Genomic DNA, 18,996 nt, shown 5'->3' with positions numbered 1-18,996 from the left:
CCCAGTGGCTCTTGCTACATTTAAAATGCAGAGTCCAACACAGGTGGCTCCGAAACCGGGATGAGTCAGCACTGCTCAGTCCCGGCTCGAGTTGGCTCCTGGAGCTGCCCCTGCTGCAGAGGTACTTATCGAGTAATTATATAGTCAATACAAATTCTATTGACTATATGATTAGCCAGATAACCGCATTTTAACAGCCTTAACTCCAAGATGACAATGCGTTTTCTTGGCACAAAAGTGTTTTCCCACTGTGGAGTATTTGGCAAGTAACATATTAGCACAACTAGATTTTGAATGTGCAGTTACAAAGAAAGCAAAACACATTTCTTATTAATACTTGGTTGATGAGAGAAGATGGATTGGAGGTAAGAAAAAGATAACCCTCTACTAACTAGGGATGTAAAAGAGTGGTCGAATGGTCAACTACCTGATAATCCTAGGCTTATCATGTAGTCGAGTTGACTACTTGTATTTCCTGCCCCCTCCCCCACTAGCTGCCTCTATATCAGAGCAAACAAAGAAGTGGGGAAGGGGAGAAGCAGGTGCTGGGGGGAACTGGCTTAAAAGCCTGTTGTCCCCCCAGCACCATCTCCGCAGTGTGGGGATGGAGGGGGGACCGACAGGGGACATAGAGGAGCAACAGGGAACCCATTGCAAGCGGGGACTGAAGCAGCTCCCAGCTTTTTCTGGGTCCCAACTGCTGCACCTCTGCATCTGAAATATAACAAGAGCCTGCAGAGAGGGTGCTGGGGAGAAACCAACTGATATAGAGGCAGCAATGAGGGGGAGAAATGAGAGTAGACGACTCGACTACCCAATTAGCCTAGGCTGCGGGCAGCTCTTACTACATTTCCAAGGCAGAGGCGCAGCAGGGATAGTGTAGCCTTGTAATTTTGTAGATAATAAGTAAGTTAGTTATAATGAATGTATGTTACAGCATAAGATTTGGATTAAATTTAAACACAAGATGTAGGCCTCAGATAGCTTTGTTAACTTAGCTCCAGATCTGTTTGATGTTAGCATGATATGAAGATGAAATGAAGGGATGGAATATTGTAATGCATAGTGATGTCAGTATAGACAAAGCCTTGTAATAGAAAGAAAGAAGTTTAATGCTGAAAGACTTTGTAAGTTTGTTAAAGTTTGACAAGAAGCACCCTTTGTTCCATGCTGCAATTATGTCAATGTATCGTTTGTGTGAATGAGCGAGAGAATGTTTTAGGAGAAAGAAGTGTGAAGGCCACTGCATGCCCAAATAGTCAGAGGAGGGGCTGGAGACTCAGAAGCACCAAATAATTATCAACTAAGCTAAAGCACATTGAAGATGCAAACTGGACTGAGGCAGATTGATGAACCCTGACGTTAGTGTCAAGTACCTCTTTATAGGTAACCGATACCAACTTTTGCCGGAAGACAACACCCCCTATGGGTCGTCAGCATACGGATATCAAATGACTGCGAGAACAACTTCCAGATAAACCTATGTCGCAGAAAAACTGATTGTGATGCTGAGTGATTGATTAAGGCACGACAATGCAAAATGCATAGACTCACATGGAAGGAAAATCCTATAAAGGATGGAGTGTCTTCTATGGTTCTTTGGGTTCTGTCCTGCTAAGACTGCAGAGTATGAGTCCGGACTGACAAGAACCCGGCTCCTTCCTCACATCCAACCTATCTGGCCAATAGGTTGTGCCAAGCAACAGACTGGTAACTATTCCATCAGCAGGGCAAGCGTGTGCGTGATCATGTTACTTTGTTATAATATCAATAAATGCAGCATTTTGCCTTATCCCCCTGAAAAAGATCCTCTGTGCTTCTTTTAAGCATAACAATAGCGAACACCCTTCTACCCCCCTTATCAACTAGTCGATGGAAATTCCATCGACTACACGATTAGCTTATTAATTTAAATTTAACATCCCCACTACCAACAATATATAATAAGCAAAGCTGGCTATTTGGATTTTGTTGCATGAAGTAGATCTCTCTTTAAACATTCAATTAATTATAGAGGGCAAGTTCCAGAAAATACTACTATTGCAAAATTATAGTTTTGCTTATGCAGAACTTGATTGTCACCCATTCTCACATTTAGTATCTTGGAATGTATTTCTATTGGAAAAACTCTACAAGGTTTACTTAACAGAAGCAACAGTGGTCAAATCAGGTTCACAGATTGCCGTATTTCCAATTTTTCCTCTGTTTGTTGAATTAACAGAAATATAACTGGATTGTGAGTTTTACATAACTGAATTCTAGTATATCTGCAGCATGGCAGAACTTGAAGTGATATCCCTGAAGTGTACTTTTAAGGTTAAAACACGATTATAACTGTATTATTTCCTTTTAAATATAGTCAGTGACTGTATGTTTTACATTTTTTTTTTCGTAGTGTCTTTTGGAAGAGTAGCTGATTTCCTCCCCATCACCACTCCCTGTTAATTAATATCACAACCTCTTTTTCAACAAGGTAATCTGTTTAAAAACAACAAGGTACACTATAGATGTCCTAGGACCTGGGTAAGAAAGACTACTTTTAAGAACATGGCATTAGGAAGGGTTTCTCCCCAAGAATTTTTGTAACCCTATGCGTAGAACAAATTACTGATAATGACACCTTTACAAAGACCAAAGACAGAAAAATTAAAAAAAGCAGAAGAGGTGAGAAAAAATCATTGAGAAAGATCAGAAAACATAGTAACAAGAAAGGAAAAAGAAATACAAAATGGAAAGATATCTTATAACTATTTGGGAACATTTGATCCTGGAAAAAAATTAAATCTCATATTTACCTTCAATTTTCCTATGCTTTGTGAGCTGGACATAATGGTCATGTTAGATCATTGAGTAAGGTAGAATACATTAATTTTAAAATTGCTTCTCACTTAATGCCCTGTTAACTGTAGGGATTGATTTTTCATGTGGGTTCTGCTTTCTTCAGTGACTATAGGTTTTTAAAACTGTCTAATCAACCTGTACACTGTGTAGGGGAAGTTTTGTTTGGTTGGACATACCACTGTCACAAACAGGATTTAAAGGATGATGGAAAAAATCCAATTCTAGCTGTTCTTTTATATTTGTGGCCACTTCAATTAGAAAATATACACTTACTATCTTCTAGGCAATAAATGCAGGACACAAGTACTAACAATTAGAGGATAATATACAGTAAGATTATTATTCATATAGCCACATTTACATGAAGAAATCAAAGTGGTAAGTAAGTTTTAAGAAGACAGATCAGCAACTGTCTACTGGATAAACAGAAAACAAAAAGCCCATTTAAAAAAAAAAAAAAAAAGATATCCAGGCTAAACATATCTGCTGACATCAATCTCAATAGCAACAAGCAGTGAGCATTTAACACTGCTACTATTCATAGGCGCAGATGTTTTTACACAACATGTGCGCTACTCTGCTATAAAAATACTTTATACCACACTTCTAGGGACTATGCATGAAAACAGACACTACTACAAACAAACTACATCTCAGAAATTACTTCTGAGAAAAATCAAACTATGATAGTCTGTGTACACACATACACAAAAAAAATAGAACAGAAGCTCTGATATATATTGGGGTCTTTTTTTCCCCTCACCTCCAAGAACTTTTTCTGCTTTGCTGCCCTGGCTGCTTCACGCTGTGCAGCATATAAAGCCTCTTCTTCTATTCTTAACTTCTCCTCTTGTAAGGCTAACTGTATATGAACAAAATAATAAGGGTTAACAAAAGCAGAACCTAACTATCTTCCTATGAATAAAAATATAAGTTTACTAAAATAAAAGTTACTCATAAAAAGACAAACAAAAAGCAAACTACCATAAAACATATAGTTAGAAACTATTTTCTTGATCATTATTCTATCCAAGGTATTGTAAGTTTGCTAGTTTTTTCTTTCAAAGAACTAATAAACAGTGACTCACATCTACTAGTCTATTAAATAAAGGTTGTTACTGGGAAAATTGTTAGGTATTTTCCATTCCAAGGACAATATAAATTACAAAACTAGTTTTAAACATGAGATGTATTTGTATTAGTTTAAAAGATTTGTTTACCTGGAAGTGATTACTAATTTCCATACCATATCATTAATTTTAATGGCATACATGATGAAATTAGTTTATTAAAAAAAAAGTTTTTCCCTTCTCCACTAAACATGTATAAGACATTTCTACTTTCCAAAGGAAAAAAGCTGGAATAGTTTGAATTTAACAAAGGACTGTCTACTTTATTATATTTCATATTACATTAAGCAATAAAAGAATTAAGTGATCATCTTTAACACAAAGGTAACTGCACAGCTACAGAACCTTGCCAACAAAAAATCCTATTAATATATGTGTGAATAATTATTAAGTTCTTGCCAAGACTTAAAACTTGTTTTCCTTGATTTTAATAGGCCATTAATCAAATCTAGTAATCATAAATCTTTCAAATTATACAAACCATCACAACTATCTACCTCAGACTGAAGCTTCATATCAACTGTTCTCTGCTTTTCAGCAATAGAATCATAATGCCTGTCTCTCAGATCAGCAATTTCTTCCTCTGAGAGAGGTCTGAAAGGGGAGGAAAAAAAAACAATGCCACTCTTTAGTAAATTATTAGAGACTTAGAACTAATAAGATAAGCCAACTAAGTGGAAGTAAACAGACAATTCCAAATTGTTCAGCCAGTCTTCCAATCTGAAGTTCTAACTTGATTGGCCCTCTGTACAGGAGCAGGCTGAAAGTACAGTTCATATCTAAAACATAAGGTTTAAAGTTACAGGGCTTACCTAAACAGTTAATGTATGGCAAGTTGTGGTGTAAAATCTACCTAACATGAGCATGTCATGCACAAACTGTCACATGGACCCTGCTACTGTCCATTAAAAGTGCCCTATTAAAATGGGAGTAGATCAGAGCACACTAAGGAAATTAAGAGCCACACAGATAGTTAACGCACCGCAAAAAAGACTTACACAGAATGTCATGCATTAATTGTTCACATAGACAAGCCATCAGGGCATTGAAGACAACTCATTCTATTACCTCTTTCTCCCATGCTCCTGGGCATTACTATTTATTTCTACATATACAGGTATATTCCACAGAAAAACACATTTTGTTAAAGGCAAAGTTCATTCAAATGAATTCACACTTTACAAAAATTATATATCCCTTAAAAGTTAAAAAGCCTTAAAATTTGTCCCGTTTATATAATCTCTAATAGAAATAGTGGACATTTCTGATTACATATTATTTCATAAGTAGTAAAGAGTTCAAAAGGAAAGTAGTCCCAGTGTAACTCTGAAGTTACGTCAGAGTTCAAAATATTCTCTCAGATCAAAATGTCAGAGGAGTGTAACAAGGTTTTTATTAAAAGAATTAGAAAGGAGCATCTGATTCATATTATGAAGTGTTAATTATATGGAGTCCTAAAATTATGTAACCACATGTTCATCTTGTGGTATGTAGTAACTAAGCAACATAGTGTTTCACAGGGTGCATCTACACAGCATCTTTAACTCGAAATAAGCTATTCAATAGCTTATTTTGAAATTTGGCGCTGTTCAAAATAAGATGTAATTTCAAAATGTCCCTTAACTCTCATGCGATGAGGGTTACAGGGATGTTGGAATAGCAAGCCCGTTATATTTCGATACAACAGGCTTGCTCTTAAGACATGGAATAGCTATTTTGGGATACCAGAGATATCGTGGAATAGCTTCCGCAGTGTAGATGTAGCCACAGTGAGCAAGGCCCTACTGTTGAAGACAAGTTGTGTCAATTCAAAGCCTCTTGAAAGTGCAGGATCAAAGCCTAATGTTGTAGGATATATGAATGTTACATAATGTTCAATATGAATTCATGGAATAGGAAGATTGTATACTTTTAGTAATTTATTATTTTAATATTTGCATATACTTTTGCAAATTTTAGGGAACTAAGGTAAGAATGGGTGAGTGATACAAGACTGTAGGATTATATATCAGTGGAGAATTGACTACAATCTTGTTCATATCCAGGTTTTCCCCAAAAACTGATGGTGTGTTCGTCAAGAAAGTAACTTTTGTGGGGATGTTACAAGGGAACTTTTTTTAAAGAAATTACAGTATTGGTTCAAAAGGCCAGATAATTAACACAGCCAGACGAAGAAAAATGCAGACAAAGCTTCTGCACTATTTTATCTTTGTATGCCTATATACAGGCCAATTGTTTTAAACTTTACATCAGAAGCTTAAATAAAATAAATGTTTAATAAATTCAAACATCAGCAATCTTGTTGTATATTATACAGATCCATCTTCAGTTAATTTACTAAAATGCAATTAAATTTAAAAAATATTTTTATGCCTAATCATTGAAACACTTTTACAAAATATCTACATTGTGAACAAAGCTGAACACTTACGAAGAAACAAAAAAGCCAAGTGCCATGGACGAATGTTAAGGACTAGTCGCTTCGCTTCTCTCCCCCCCTCCTCTATCAAAGGCAGCAAAGGGGGCGGAGGGGAAGAGGAGAAAGGCAGTACCACGCGGCACTTCCACTTTGAATCGCCATGGCAGCATTTCAAAGGGGCAGCGCTGCACAGCTGATCCTGGGCTCCGTGCAACGCTGTCTTTTTGAAACGCGGAGGTAGTGTTTCAAAGTGACAGTGCCACACGGAGCCCGGGATCAGCTGGGGACTCCCTAGTTGACCCCAGGCTCCACACAGCATTTCCACCGAACCTGCGATCAGCTAGGAGTTCTAACTTTGAAATGCACAAGAGCCCCCACTGGGGGACTCTTGTACATTTCAAAGAAGGAATGTGGAAGCACCTATCCACTAGTTGATGGAAATTCCATCTACTACTCAACTAGTAAATTAATCGATATTTAGCATCCTTATTTTAAAGATGAATATTTTGAAGTTTAGAATAATACTTAAATTTCTTGAAGATTATTCTATTCTAGACTACTGGAAAAATTGTTGCTTTATTCTGATTTACTTAAATCTTTTGCATCAGCAGCTAACCTTACTTGGAGATTTTTAGGGATGTTTATTAAAATATTAAGACGCTTGCTCGGATCAGCCATCAGTGCCAAAGGTGCAAAGCTAAATACAAGTATGGGGTCAATGCAAACATTTTGAATGTTTATGTTGAATTTTAGGTACAATCTCCCCCTACCCAAAAACTGGGACCTTTCCCATTCCCACCCCACCCCTACCCACTGCTCCTGAAACCAGTCCAGGACCTCTCCCCACCACTTCTACAAAACTGGGACCACTCTCCAACCCTCTTTGTTATATTAGTAACTCCCACCTTCAAGCACGGAAACAGGAAGGATCAGTCCCGGGAAAGCTGCCTTAATTTCCTTTGCCAGACATGGTCCTGGACTTCCTTCCTGGGATGACCCTCCTTCCTCCTCTGCCACTGCCTCTCCAGCTTTTCCTTTCCCACAGACTGTGCAATGAGGCAAGCTCCAGTGACAGCAGAGTCTGAGGTGCTAGATTAAACACCCAACCCGTAGGCTGCCACAACCGCATAGAGTACTCTAAAGGACTATTACACAAGCAATAAAAAGTATGTGGCACACCTGTGGCAACTGATTTAGGTTTACGGATCTAAAAACGTATTGTGTATTTTTTGGGGCTAGGTCTGGAGCATGAGCTCCGCCACTCTCACACATTCAAAATCTTTTCTATTATCCTCACTGCACAGTCTACGTACGTGCCCCAAAGGCAGTAGAGAAGAATATCCTCTTATGTTCGTGGCACGTTTTATTGTGTTAATCAGATCTAACTGGTGGTGAGTGTTACACAAATACAAACTAGCAGATGTAAGGTGTGGATTCATCATTTCATTATTAATGTAAAGTCAGGTGGATTACAAAATGAGGGAGGGTTGTCATTATAATGGAGTTTAGACAATAGTAAAGTATTTTAAACTAAAATTTAAATTACCACTGAAAATATTAAAATCTTGTAAGTGCACAGTTATCCACTGAAGTTGGATAACTGTCTGGAACTACAATTCTCAGGCATCAGTTTAGTGAAAAATCAGCATGAGTTTTGCTGGGCACATTCTAGACCTGATGGAAGAGGACAGTTACTGAAGATCTTGAAACACAATGTCTTACCTCTGATTGCTTCCTGGGCTTTCTCCCTGTTAAACATAAAATCAACGTAATTGAGACCACATATTACATTTATATTTTAGAACACAAACTAATGAACCTACATTTATTAAGATATTCCAGACTTCCACATTCAAACGTTTTAAGATCAGAAACAATACCCAAATATATTAGAGACCCAACAGAATGAGCTGCATGTAACTCCTTTTCCATCACCTAAGTAACAGGCAGCTAGGCTGAGCCTGTCAGCACTGTGATAAAATGCTGGTACCCTGAGGAAGAAGGGTTTTTCTTGTACAGGCAGATTCCAAGGTAGGTCCTCTGTTAAATAACCCAACTTGTTTTGGCAATTAAAGAGCCTGCAAGATCTGGTTTCCTCACCAACTCTTTTCCCTTTCTTCATATTGCTGGCTATCACTTTTAAGTACATAAGCATAAAGAGAAGGCTGATTAGCCTAACTCTTATTGCCATCCTTTGATCTTTGTCTAGAAGTACAATCTGAGCAACTGTGGTAGTATCTGTGAATGAAGAAAGCTCTAAGATTGATGCCTGAAAAACTTGAGATTCCTGAAGACCTCATGGTGAAGATTCCATGCTTTCTAGTGTGTCCACTTAGCTAGCGTTCCCTTACATCACCCTTCTCCCAAATGTGAACCACTTTTGCTGGACAATTTTCACCTTGGCTGAAAAACACATTCCTTTGGTTGTGAGGGATGGAGAGGTGAAGTGGGATTGCAAAGGGAAGTGAAGGATTATTGTTGTGGGAATTATGAAAAGAACTGAATGTTTTATATAAATCTCTAGAGATATCCCATATAACTGGAAACAGTAGGAATCACTAGCTAACTAATTTTTGTGTAAAACAAATGTTACTCGTAAGAATTGAGTGCTGGCAGTCCAGCATATTTTTAACATAAAGAACCAGAGTTGGGTACCTGAACTATTATAAGTTCTAACTTGATTTGGTAGAAGCACTGGAGTCAGTATTTTTAGCCTCATCTAGGAATGTGAAGGTTGGAATTATTCTCTGGTAACGTCCCCATTTTATTTCTGAAGCTTAACACAAGGAGGTAGTTCACTAATACTACAGGGAGTTGCTTTCAGTTCATCCTTTATTGCAAGTTAGGGTTTCAAAAGGGAATTTCTGTGTCAACAAGCCTCTTTTCCTAACTTCCTGGCAATTAAAACAAAATGCATTTTTGAGGTACTTTTATAGAACTTCTTGTGGAACTGGAGACAACTGGACTCCGTGCATGTGACCCATAATGCATTCAAAGACATGCTGTCAATTGGCACGAGAATGAAATTATTGCATACACGGTATGCATACTAGACTTGCTCTGCCAGTTTTTGCTATCAATAATGAACTTATTTAAATTTTGGTACTATAAAATTTGAACAGTAACCCTTATTGGTCTGTTTTGCACCTTCAATAAAAAGATTTGAATCCCTTGTGGTTCAAATGTCCGTATGTAAACAGTTATCTACAAAGTGTGGGATTATAATGGATACTAGCACAGTTCAAGTATGCTGAGGCAATGGGTAAAAAGTGGCATTTTCAGCCACTTGTGAAGTGCAAATAGTTCTGTGACTGTTGTGGATAAGTGTCCTTGCACAACTTTCATAGTCTATTTACAACACTGGTGACACGTGTCAGCCAGTGGCTTCCCCTGAACAGCTCACCAGTTTTCTCAAAAAGAAATGCCTCTGGAAAGCTCAGTGTTCTTTCTTTTCTTGTCACTGTTTTTTAAAAAGGACCTTTCTAAAATTAACTAAATATGTCTTTAATTGTCTCTTAGGGCTAGTAGCCCTAGAACTTAGCAAAACTTGTACACCATTTTGAATGGAGCAAATCTCTCTCCGGAGGCACTACAGCAGGCCTGGGCAAAATACAGCCCACAGGCTGGATCCAGCCCACCAAGCCACCACATCCAGCCCTCAGTGGCAGTGGGAGCCCCAAGCAGGCCCTCCAGCCCCGTGCTGAAAGGCTGCTGCAGGGCTCCATTTCTGTTTTAAAACTGGAGGGGAGGGGGGAAGATTTAGGAGCTGCCCCACCCTCAGCACATTCCCACTGGTCAGTTTCTGGCAGAAACCAGCCAATGGGAGCTGCTTGTTAGAATAACTGGCAGCTAAGAAGAATCACAGACAAGCAGGCAGGCTGGCTGGGAAACATTTTAAGCTCGCAGGCAGGCAGTCTAGTTTGGCAGCTGACAAGTAAGTCTCTTGGCCACAGCCTGCTCTGGCACCCTAGTCCTTTCCTGCCCCAACTCTCTTCCCCCACCCCAGTCAACATACCCAAACCCTCTGTCCCCCTGTAACAGCCATACCCCCTCCCAGATTTGGCACTCTAATCTCCTGCCCCAGATCACAATCCCCTCCTACCCTAGGTTACATTCCAAATCCCAATACTCCAGTCTCCTGCCCTAGGTCACAACCACCTGCTTCATCTCAGCTCCCTCCAGTCTCCCTCCTGCACCCCAGTCCCTTACCCCAAGCTCTCTTCTGCACCCAACTCCATTCCAGACCCCTCATCTCCATTAATATCATGGAAGAGTGCAGCTCTCAACTACTTTCCAAAATGTTGAAGTGGCCCCCCATCAAAAATTATTGCCCACCCCTGCACTAGAGTGATTTGTTTCACAATTCAATCTCAGTGAAGGTGTTATGGTGGACAAACAGCAAAGGAAAAAGCCACACACAGAGAGAAAAACTGGCTTCTGACGTAATTCTTCCCCAGTGAAATTCCAGAAATGTGTGCATTTTAGTGACCAAGGGCAAGTCTACACTTAAAAAGCTGCTGCTGTAGAGCTCTAATGCAGACACCACTCTACCAATGGAATAGCTTCTCCCATCGACAGAGTTTATCCACATCAGCAAGCAGCAGTACCTAATGATGGAAGAAGTTCTTCTATGGACAGCACTGTCTATACTGAAGATTAGGTCAGTATAACTGAGCTGCTCAGGAGTGCAGATTTTTCACATCCCTGACTGAAGCAATCATACCAAAGAAAGTTTATAGTGAAAACCAGACCTGAAAGGAAGACCCAGTTGTCTTCTTCTCCCTGGCAAACACTGAATGAGCTAAACATATCACTGATACGGTTGGTATGGAGTGGACGTTTCACCCAAAGGCATTAGGTTTGAACCAGAAAGGAATATGATTATGTGCAAGTTGTCTGGCTGTGCAACATACAGGGGTAAGGCCAATTCAAGTGTCATGCAGTCACCTCACCCCTGTGTATGAATGAAGTGGCTCAAGAGACACATCATTCAAAATGATCAAAACAGGCCTCATCACTTCACTTCCAAACAAGCACACGCTGGTAATAATGAATAACATATTGGCCAGTCATGTCAAACACACCCAAAGGTCACTGGGTCCAAAATGCTCGAGGGAAATTAGTATTAGTTACTACTATCTTAGAGGAGGAAAATCAAGCCCCAGCAGAGTTAAAGAAATACCAACTCCTCTATGAAGAGATCAACATGCAAGTTAGCTGCAGCCAGAAGAATGAGCAAGATGTGGCTCCTGGGATTACAAATACATTTTCACAAATGTAAAAGTGTGTTGAATTACCACGCACTATACTGTGAAACCCAAGTACTTACCTCATCACTTTCCACTAGATTCTCAAACTGCAAAGATAAGTAACAAGCAGTCATTGCAATAGAAACATCACACTACAATGAACACAAATAAAAATCAGCATAATTACAACTTATTTATCTATTAGGCATGTTTTGTGGAAATACTGTTACAATTAAAATAACTGAAGATAATATTCAATTATCAAATGCTCTCCTTTGTGAAGAGCTATTAATTTTGGAGTATGACTAGCTTCTCTATAATTTACAAGCAATGTTTGTTTTATTCTACACAGAATGTAATGATTATCAAGCTAAGAGTTAGAATTAGGGATGCAAACTGTCAGTTAAAAAGTTAACTGGTTAAATACATCATAGAAGGCAACTCTGGCCAGGCTTTGGAGAGCTGTACCATAACTCCTGAACAACAGAAGTGGTAGGGTAACTGCTATTTCATTATTTACTTTCTTCTTTAATCTGGCATAGTGTTAAAGAGCCATTTTGTACAAACAATGATCAGAGCCAGAAAGTCTGGTTAGGGTGTAACTTTAAAAAAAAAAAAATGTTTTCAAGGCTTGGGGGGAAGGGGGGATGGGACGGAAGGGGAGGAATACTTACCTCTATAGTGAAGTGTTCTCCAGTAGAACATGTTCTAAAATACTTTGATCTAGAAAATAAACCCATAATTTCACTGCAGGTTAGTAGTTCTACAATATCTTTTCAAAATATTTTAAAAATTGTATTTGACAGAATGAAACAAGGTGTGATAGTTACATTAGTATCATTTTAGAAGCAGTTCAAAAGCAAAACATGCCCAAAAGCCATTTTGAGTTAATTTTAATGTTAATGTTTAAGCCAATGTATTACCTTCATTATTAATAATTATATTAACGGATGCACTGTATTATAAAGGAGACAAAATTGGACTATGAAATATACTTGTGTGAAGAGGTAAACTTTTTTTTTCAAAGTGGAAGTTACACAGAGAATTACTTATTCACTGGGAAAGTTTATGTATCATGATTTTAAGCATGTTGCATTTCCTACCATTGAGCTTTTTTATTACTGAACGGTGTTAACCAGTTCTAGCACACTTTATGACTTCCTTCAAGACAGATCTTTCTGACTAGCCTCTGAACTCATTGCTGATGGTATGACTCATTATGCCTGCTAGCAGTGTTCTATGTAACAAATGCTTGTCATTCTTTGACAGTTTACTGATGTAGCTGGGGGACTAACCTATTATATTCCTTGTTTCTGCAGAAAGATTACTGATTTATCCAAGAAGGCATCAAGAAACAAGGAAATAAAGGAGCACCATCTGACTTGCCTGTTCTCCAGGGACCACAGTTTTGGAACCAAATTACATTGTTCAATTTTATATGAAGATAAGCGGAATTTACAGCAGCGATTATGAAATACTTTGAGAGCTTTGTATATAAATGCACTAGAGTGCAAAGTAAAAAAATATATATATATATTTCAATTAGCCTGAACATTTACAAGGGATCTCTCTAATTTTACAGTTCAAAGACTTTACTGCATACAATGAAGGTAAAGCATTAATTTCTTTTCAAAGTAAGTTAATAATTCAAAGCATCAGATTCCGTAAGTATGCATCTCTGCACATTAAGAGTATGGTTTAAAACTTGAGATTTGCACAAATTTTATCAGTAAAATTCACTTTACAAGGCATTTACTGCAGAGGTCTTTAGAATTCCTTAATCCTCTCAACCATAATATTCTCTCCCCACCAGATTTGTGAAACATTTACAAACAAACACCATTACAATAAAGTGATACTACTGGCAAGCAAGTAGATCAATCTGTATTTGCTAGTTAGGCAGATATACATGTGTAAAGGCCTAAAATCGATCCCTCCACATAACATGGCAACTGCAAGATTTAAGATAAGTCATCATACATTGAAATAAAAGCAAGTTTCCAGGAATTCAGAAGCCTGTTTTCCTTACTATTTTATTTTTTTCAATTTCTCATTTACTAACTTTTCTCAAGCCCCTCACTTCTTGCTTTGATATATGACTTGGCAGATAAATATCTCAAAGAATGATCAATGATGGGCATTACATTTTAGCAGTATCCTTCAAAGTATTTAGCAGTAAAGCTATCCCACTAATTGTACCAAAGCAGAAGTAGGACTGAACTCACATGAGTAACATTGGCACAGTCCCAGTACAAAGTATGAACAGCTGACTCAAGCTTTAGCTTAGAGAGCAGTATCCTTCAAAGTATTTTTACATAATTTGTGCTGGAGTTACTGGAGTCTCTCAGCTACCCCTAGGAATGACAGGAGGCACTCCCTATGTTTCTTTATCACTAAGAATGACGTCTGACACTGGTGGACATTATGACAGATTAAGACAACCAATGCTATTAATAGGATTGTTAGTCTTCAATTTTGTTCTGCCATGCTAACAGTTTGAAGCACCACAGAGCCCTTTTTCGCATGCCAGAACTGAAAGAAACCAATGTAAAAAGGTACTCATGTCACAAAGAAAGTAACTGCCCAATAGCCAAAGAAGGTGCTGAGTCAGAAACTTAGCCTGAGTTAGGATCTGGCCCACAGATGCTCTGCCGCTCCCCCAGATCCAGGCCAATCAGGGCCCAGGAGGGAAGCATGCAAAGTCTCCTCCCACCCTCCAAGGGGCACTGGAGTCAACCCTGGAAGTTGACTGAGCACCATACACCTTTTGCAGGATGGGGGCTGGGCAGGAGGAGACTTCTTGTGCTTCACCCATCCCAGGCCCTGATTGACCTGGGGGTAAGGGGAGTGTGAGAAGTCTCCTCCCACCACCAGGGGCAGAGGTGCCGAGAGGGAACTGTTAGCTGTTCAGAATAGCTGGCAGTTCTCTCTGGAGAGGGTGGGGACCAAGACTTCACGAGCTCCCCCACCCCCAGGTCAATCATGGTCTGTGGGTGGGGAAGCACAGAAGTGTCCTGGCCTCACCCCCACTGGGGCAGCCCAGGGCCACTTAAACTTCTGAAGTGTCCCCCCCCCATCTAAAATTATTGCACACCCCTGGTTTAAGGGCTACAATGCCTATGTCTACACAACCATTTATGGCAGTACAACTTATGTGCTCAGGTGTGACATAAGTTTTTCCAAACAAACAAAAAAAAATGCTTTCCATTACTGGTGCTTATGTCGGGATGAGAGCTTGTTTCGCCAACAGAGCTACCATGGCTCATTGAGGGTGGATTAATGATAATGACAGGACAGCTCACTATCACTGGCATAGAGCAGCTACACTGAAGATCTTGCAGCAGCAAAGCTGCATCAGTACAGTTATGCCACAGTAAGCTCTCTGGTGTAGCTCTAGCTAATTTATTTTCAGCACATTGTTGCCTGTGTGACAACTTGATGATCAGCAACCTTTTCCCCAAGTCTTGGGCAAGAGGCTCCAAACTGCACAGAAAAGAAAAAGAAAAGTGCGCCAGAACAGGTTCCAAAGAACTGAGGAAACAGAAATGAGTTAACCAAAAAAAGCACAGTGAAGGGCCCAAAGCAACCAAGGAAAGACCTCAAAGATGTAGCAACCATAATGGAACTGAAAGTAAAATTAAGATATGGTAAAGGATAGCCAGCAAATATTGCTGGAATCCAGGCATTCTTGTGTCACCTCAGTCACAACCTTCAAGGAACCAAAGTTAAGAAAGAACTGACTGCAAAATTCAGAGAGCAGTATTTAGACTTGCAAGGATGTGGTACATAGCTATCAGAATCTAACCCTTTGCCTTCATGAATCAAAACAGTTTAAGAGCCAAGAGCATTTTACCTCTCCTGCACCAACTTATGATTTGGTAGTAAGAATCCTGAAGAGATGGTACCTTTAAAACATTACTAAAGATCAGTGTTCCTTGTAAACTGAGCATTTGGGTGGCCACCAACTGAACATTTGGCACCTTAATTTCATCCTAAAAAAGTTATCAGAAAAGTAGTCCACAATTCTGCAAGGAAGGCAAGCATGCAGAGCAGGATGAGTGGGGAAGTAGAGAGGTCCATTATTACAAAGTAAGCACAAACAGCCTTTACTTTAAATTAAAAGTTGGCTTCTATCCCTTTCAATCTATAACTTCCTGGAAAAAACATCTTGCTAGACTGAAAGCTTTCATGTTGGCTATCAGCAGAGTGGTGATTATTTTTTATCTTTGCGCAACATATTTTTCTAACTATATTAAAGACAAATACTTAATACACTTTAATAGATATTTTACAAAGCCTTTACTTCATTCACTGCATTTAGATTTTTGCAGATGCTAATTTATTCATTCTTGGCTTACATGGCACATATCAAGACCCCAAAAAGAACACACACTTTAATAGTTCATAAATAAACGTATTAAAAATAAAAGCACATTAAAATTTTTAATTAACCAAAAGCACAGTTCAGAATGTTGATGAAATTATAAAATGTTTAACTTTTAATCAAGTTAAAACTCCAAGTCCATTTCAAACTGCTGTATTTGGGTAAATGTGCGCATGTCCAACCTTTTCTTAAAAATTTTCAAGGATGGGGATTCCACAACTTCACTTGAAAGCACATGCTAAAAAATTCTTTAAGAAGAAATTTTTTTTAGCATCTATCTAAATCTCCCCAATTGCAGATTAAACCCATTTTTCCTGTCCTACCTTCAGTGGACACGGAAAACAAATGATCATTATGCTCTTCATAACAGCCTGTAACATATCCAAAAGCTTATCAAATAGCCCCCCTCAGTCCCTTCTCTCAAAACTAAATAAGTTTTTTTTAAAAAAAAACCTTTCCTTATAACAGGTCAGCATTTCTAAACCTTTATCACTTTTGTTGCTGTCCTTTGGATTCTTTTCAATGTATTCACATATTTCGTAAGGTTGGCACCCAGAATTGGACACAGTATTCCAGTTAAAGGCCTCACCTGTGCAAAGTACAGAAGGATAATTGCTCCCATTTCTGACATACACGTCTGCTAACACTCTCCAAATACTCCCTCCTGGGGGCAAGGCGGCAGTCAGTGTGCTCCTAGCTCCACTCCTGGGGAGCCCCCTGCCACCCACACTGCTGCCTCTGTATCAGAGGCAGTAGCACAGGGTGGCAAGCAGAGCTAGTCCATGAGGGGAACTGGTATAAAAATTGGCTCCCCATGCAGACTGAGAGATGCAGAGCAAAAACGCGGAGGATGCCCGCGTCTCCCTGGTCTGCTGGGGGGGGGGGGGGGAGCGCAGCTAGTGCGCCCCTCCCCCCCCCCAGCAGACCAGGCTTTTCTCGCCACGGACGACACGGGTGGCAGGACCGTCGAGACGCGCCGCGGTCCTGCCGCCCAAGCTCTCTGCGGCGAGAAAAGCCGCTCCATGTCTCCCTGGGCTCCCCCAGCAGACCAGGGAGACGCGGAGCAAAGCCGTGGAGGACGCGGGCGGCGGGACTGCGGCGCGTCTCGGCGGTCCCGCTGCCCATGTCTCCCTGGTCTGCTGGGGGTGGGGGCCCAGCTAGTGCGCTCCCGCCCCTCCCCCAGCAGACCAGGCTTTTCTCACCGCAGAGGACGCGGGCGGCAGGACTGCTGAGACGCGCCGCGGTCCCGCCGCCCCCGTCCTCCGCGGCGAGAAAAGCCTGGTCTGCTGGGGGGGGGGCACGCAGCTAGTGCGCCCCCGCCCCCTCTCCCTCCCCAGCAGACCAGGCTTTTCTCGCCGCTGGTCAGTTTCAACAGCAGCTGAATCTGGATGCCTGGGACAGAGCAGCTGGGGCGCTGCCGGGTTGGTCCCCGCAGCGCCGTACCTCAGCGCTGCGGGGACCAACCTGGCAGCACCCCAGCTGCTCTACCCCAGGTGTCCCCAAGTCAGCTGCTGCTGAAACTGATCAGCGGCTGATTCCAAGAAGCCTGGGGCAAAGCAGCTCTGCCTCGGGCTTCTTGTAGTCAGCTGCTGGTCAGTTTCAGCAGCGGCTGAATCGGGGACACCTGGGGTACAATATGTACCAGTTCCGACTTACATACAAATTCAACTTAAGAACAAACCTACAGTCCCTATCTTGTACGTAACCCGGGGATTGCCTGTACTTATCCTATCCTCTAAAGTGCCAGCAACCTCTCCTAGCATTGTATCCCCATGCTTTCCCCTCCATTATCCTGGTCATTGATGAAAACATTGAAGACATATTGGACTCAAGACTGACTCCTAAAGAGCCACACCAGAAACACATCCTCACAGTCCTTTGTTCCAGCATCTTTCCATGTACCAAAGTTAGTCTGAATGGCTGACAGCGAACCACAGATAGCTGCTCTGAGTTAGGGATGTAATATTAGTCTTGAATGCTTAGCAGATAATCTTTTAGCCAGGCAGCTGTACCAGGCAAGAGCTACCAAAGCAGTATTGGGCAGGCCAGCTGGATCCTGGCTGTGTTGACTTGGTGGGCAGGGCTGCACCAGAGCTGCATGGATGGGACCCCTGTCTTGGTTGCCCTGCACAAGACCACCAATGGCTAAACAATATAATTTAAATCATTCAACCCATTTACTATTTTTACAGATATTTACATGCCTACTCTGAGTAACATATTGCAACCAGCTGTATGCCCACTAGGGATGTGAAGGACTAGTTGACTGGCAAGCAAATGTGGCAGTTCCGCTTGAAGCGTGGGGACAGACCGTGGGCTGCACATGGCTTGAAGCCTGGGGACAGACCCTGGGCTCCACATGGTGCTACCACTTTAAAAAGCTGCGTGCAGCCCGAGGCGTGCAGCATTTCAAAGCAGCAGTGCGCGTGGCTCTCAGGATCAGCTGGGGAGTCCCCAGCTGACCCTGGGCTCTAGATGTGCTTTCATCTTTGAAGTGTAGCAACAGTCCTAGGGCTGTTGCTACACTTCAAAGGCACAGGCGCCCTATCAAATAGTCGATGCAAAATGCATCGACTATTCAATTAGTCAATTTCCCAGTACTTAATATCCTTAGCATCCACTTTATAGTAATTTCATTTAGACCACATTTTCCTAGTTTACAAGACTATTATGTGGGAACTGTGTCAAAAACACTGCAAACATCAAGTCAGTTTCAAAGGGCGGCGCTACAGGACCAACCAGGCAGCACCCCAGGTGCTCTGTCCTGGGCTTCCCGGAGTCAGCCACTGGTCAGTTTCAGCAGCGGCTGACTTGGGGAAGTCTGGGGGCAGAGCAGCTCCAATTGTCCGGAGCAATTCCAGGTTCCAGATGGTGCCGGACCATCAGAAGTGCCAGACCATTGGAGTTTTACTGTACTATGAATTTCATCAAGTCCCAGCAACTTGATCCATTTACATTTATCTAGATATTCTT

At 40.8% G+C, this 18,996-nt stretch overlaps 1 protein-coding gene across 1 annotated transcript in view; it reads right to left on the bottom strand.

The window, feature by feature from the left end:
* Positions 1-18,996, bottom strand: part of AP1AR (adaptor related protein complex 1 associated regulatory protein) — a 33,853-nt gene that overhangs the window by 12,797 nt on the left and 2,060 nt on the right. The window contains exons 2-6 of the mRNA XM_025182708.2: positions 12,314-12,362; positions 11,720-11,746; positions 8,113-8,138; positions 4,469-4,565; positions 3,605-3,703 (exon numbers count right to left, since the gene is read on the bottom strand). Of these exons, the coding sequence (XP_025038493.2) occupies positions 3,605-3,703; positions 4,469-4,565; positions 8,113-8,138; positions 11,720-11,746; positions 12,314-12,362 (298 nt within the window). The remainder of the gene's footprint in view (positions 1-3,604; positions 3,704-4,468; positions 4,566-8,112; positions 8,139-11,719; positions 11,747-12,313; positions 12,363-18,996) is intronic.

Source organism: Pelodiscus sinensis, chromosome 5 (assembly GCF_049634645.1).
Source record: "Pelodiscus sinensis isolate JC-2024 chromosome 5, ASM4963464v1, whole genome shotgun sequence".
Lineage (NCBI taxonomy): Eukaryota > Metazoa > Chordata > Testudines > Trionychidae > Pelodiscus > Pelodiscus sinensis.
Note: the sequence above shows the minus strand (reverse complement) of the source record. Positions and strands in the feature narration are given on the sequence as shown.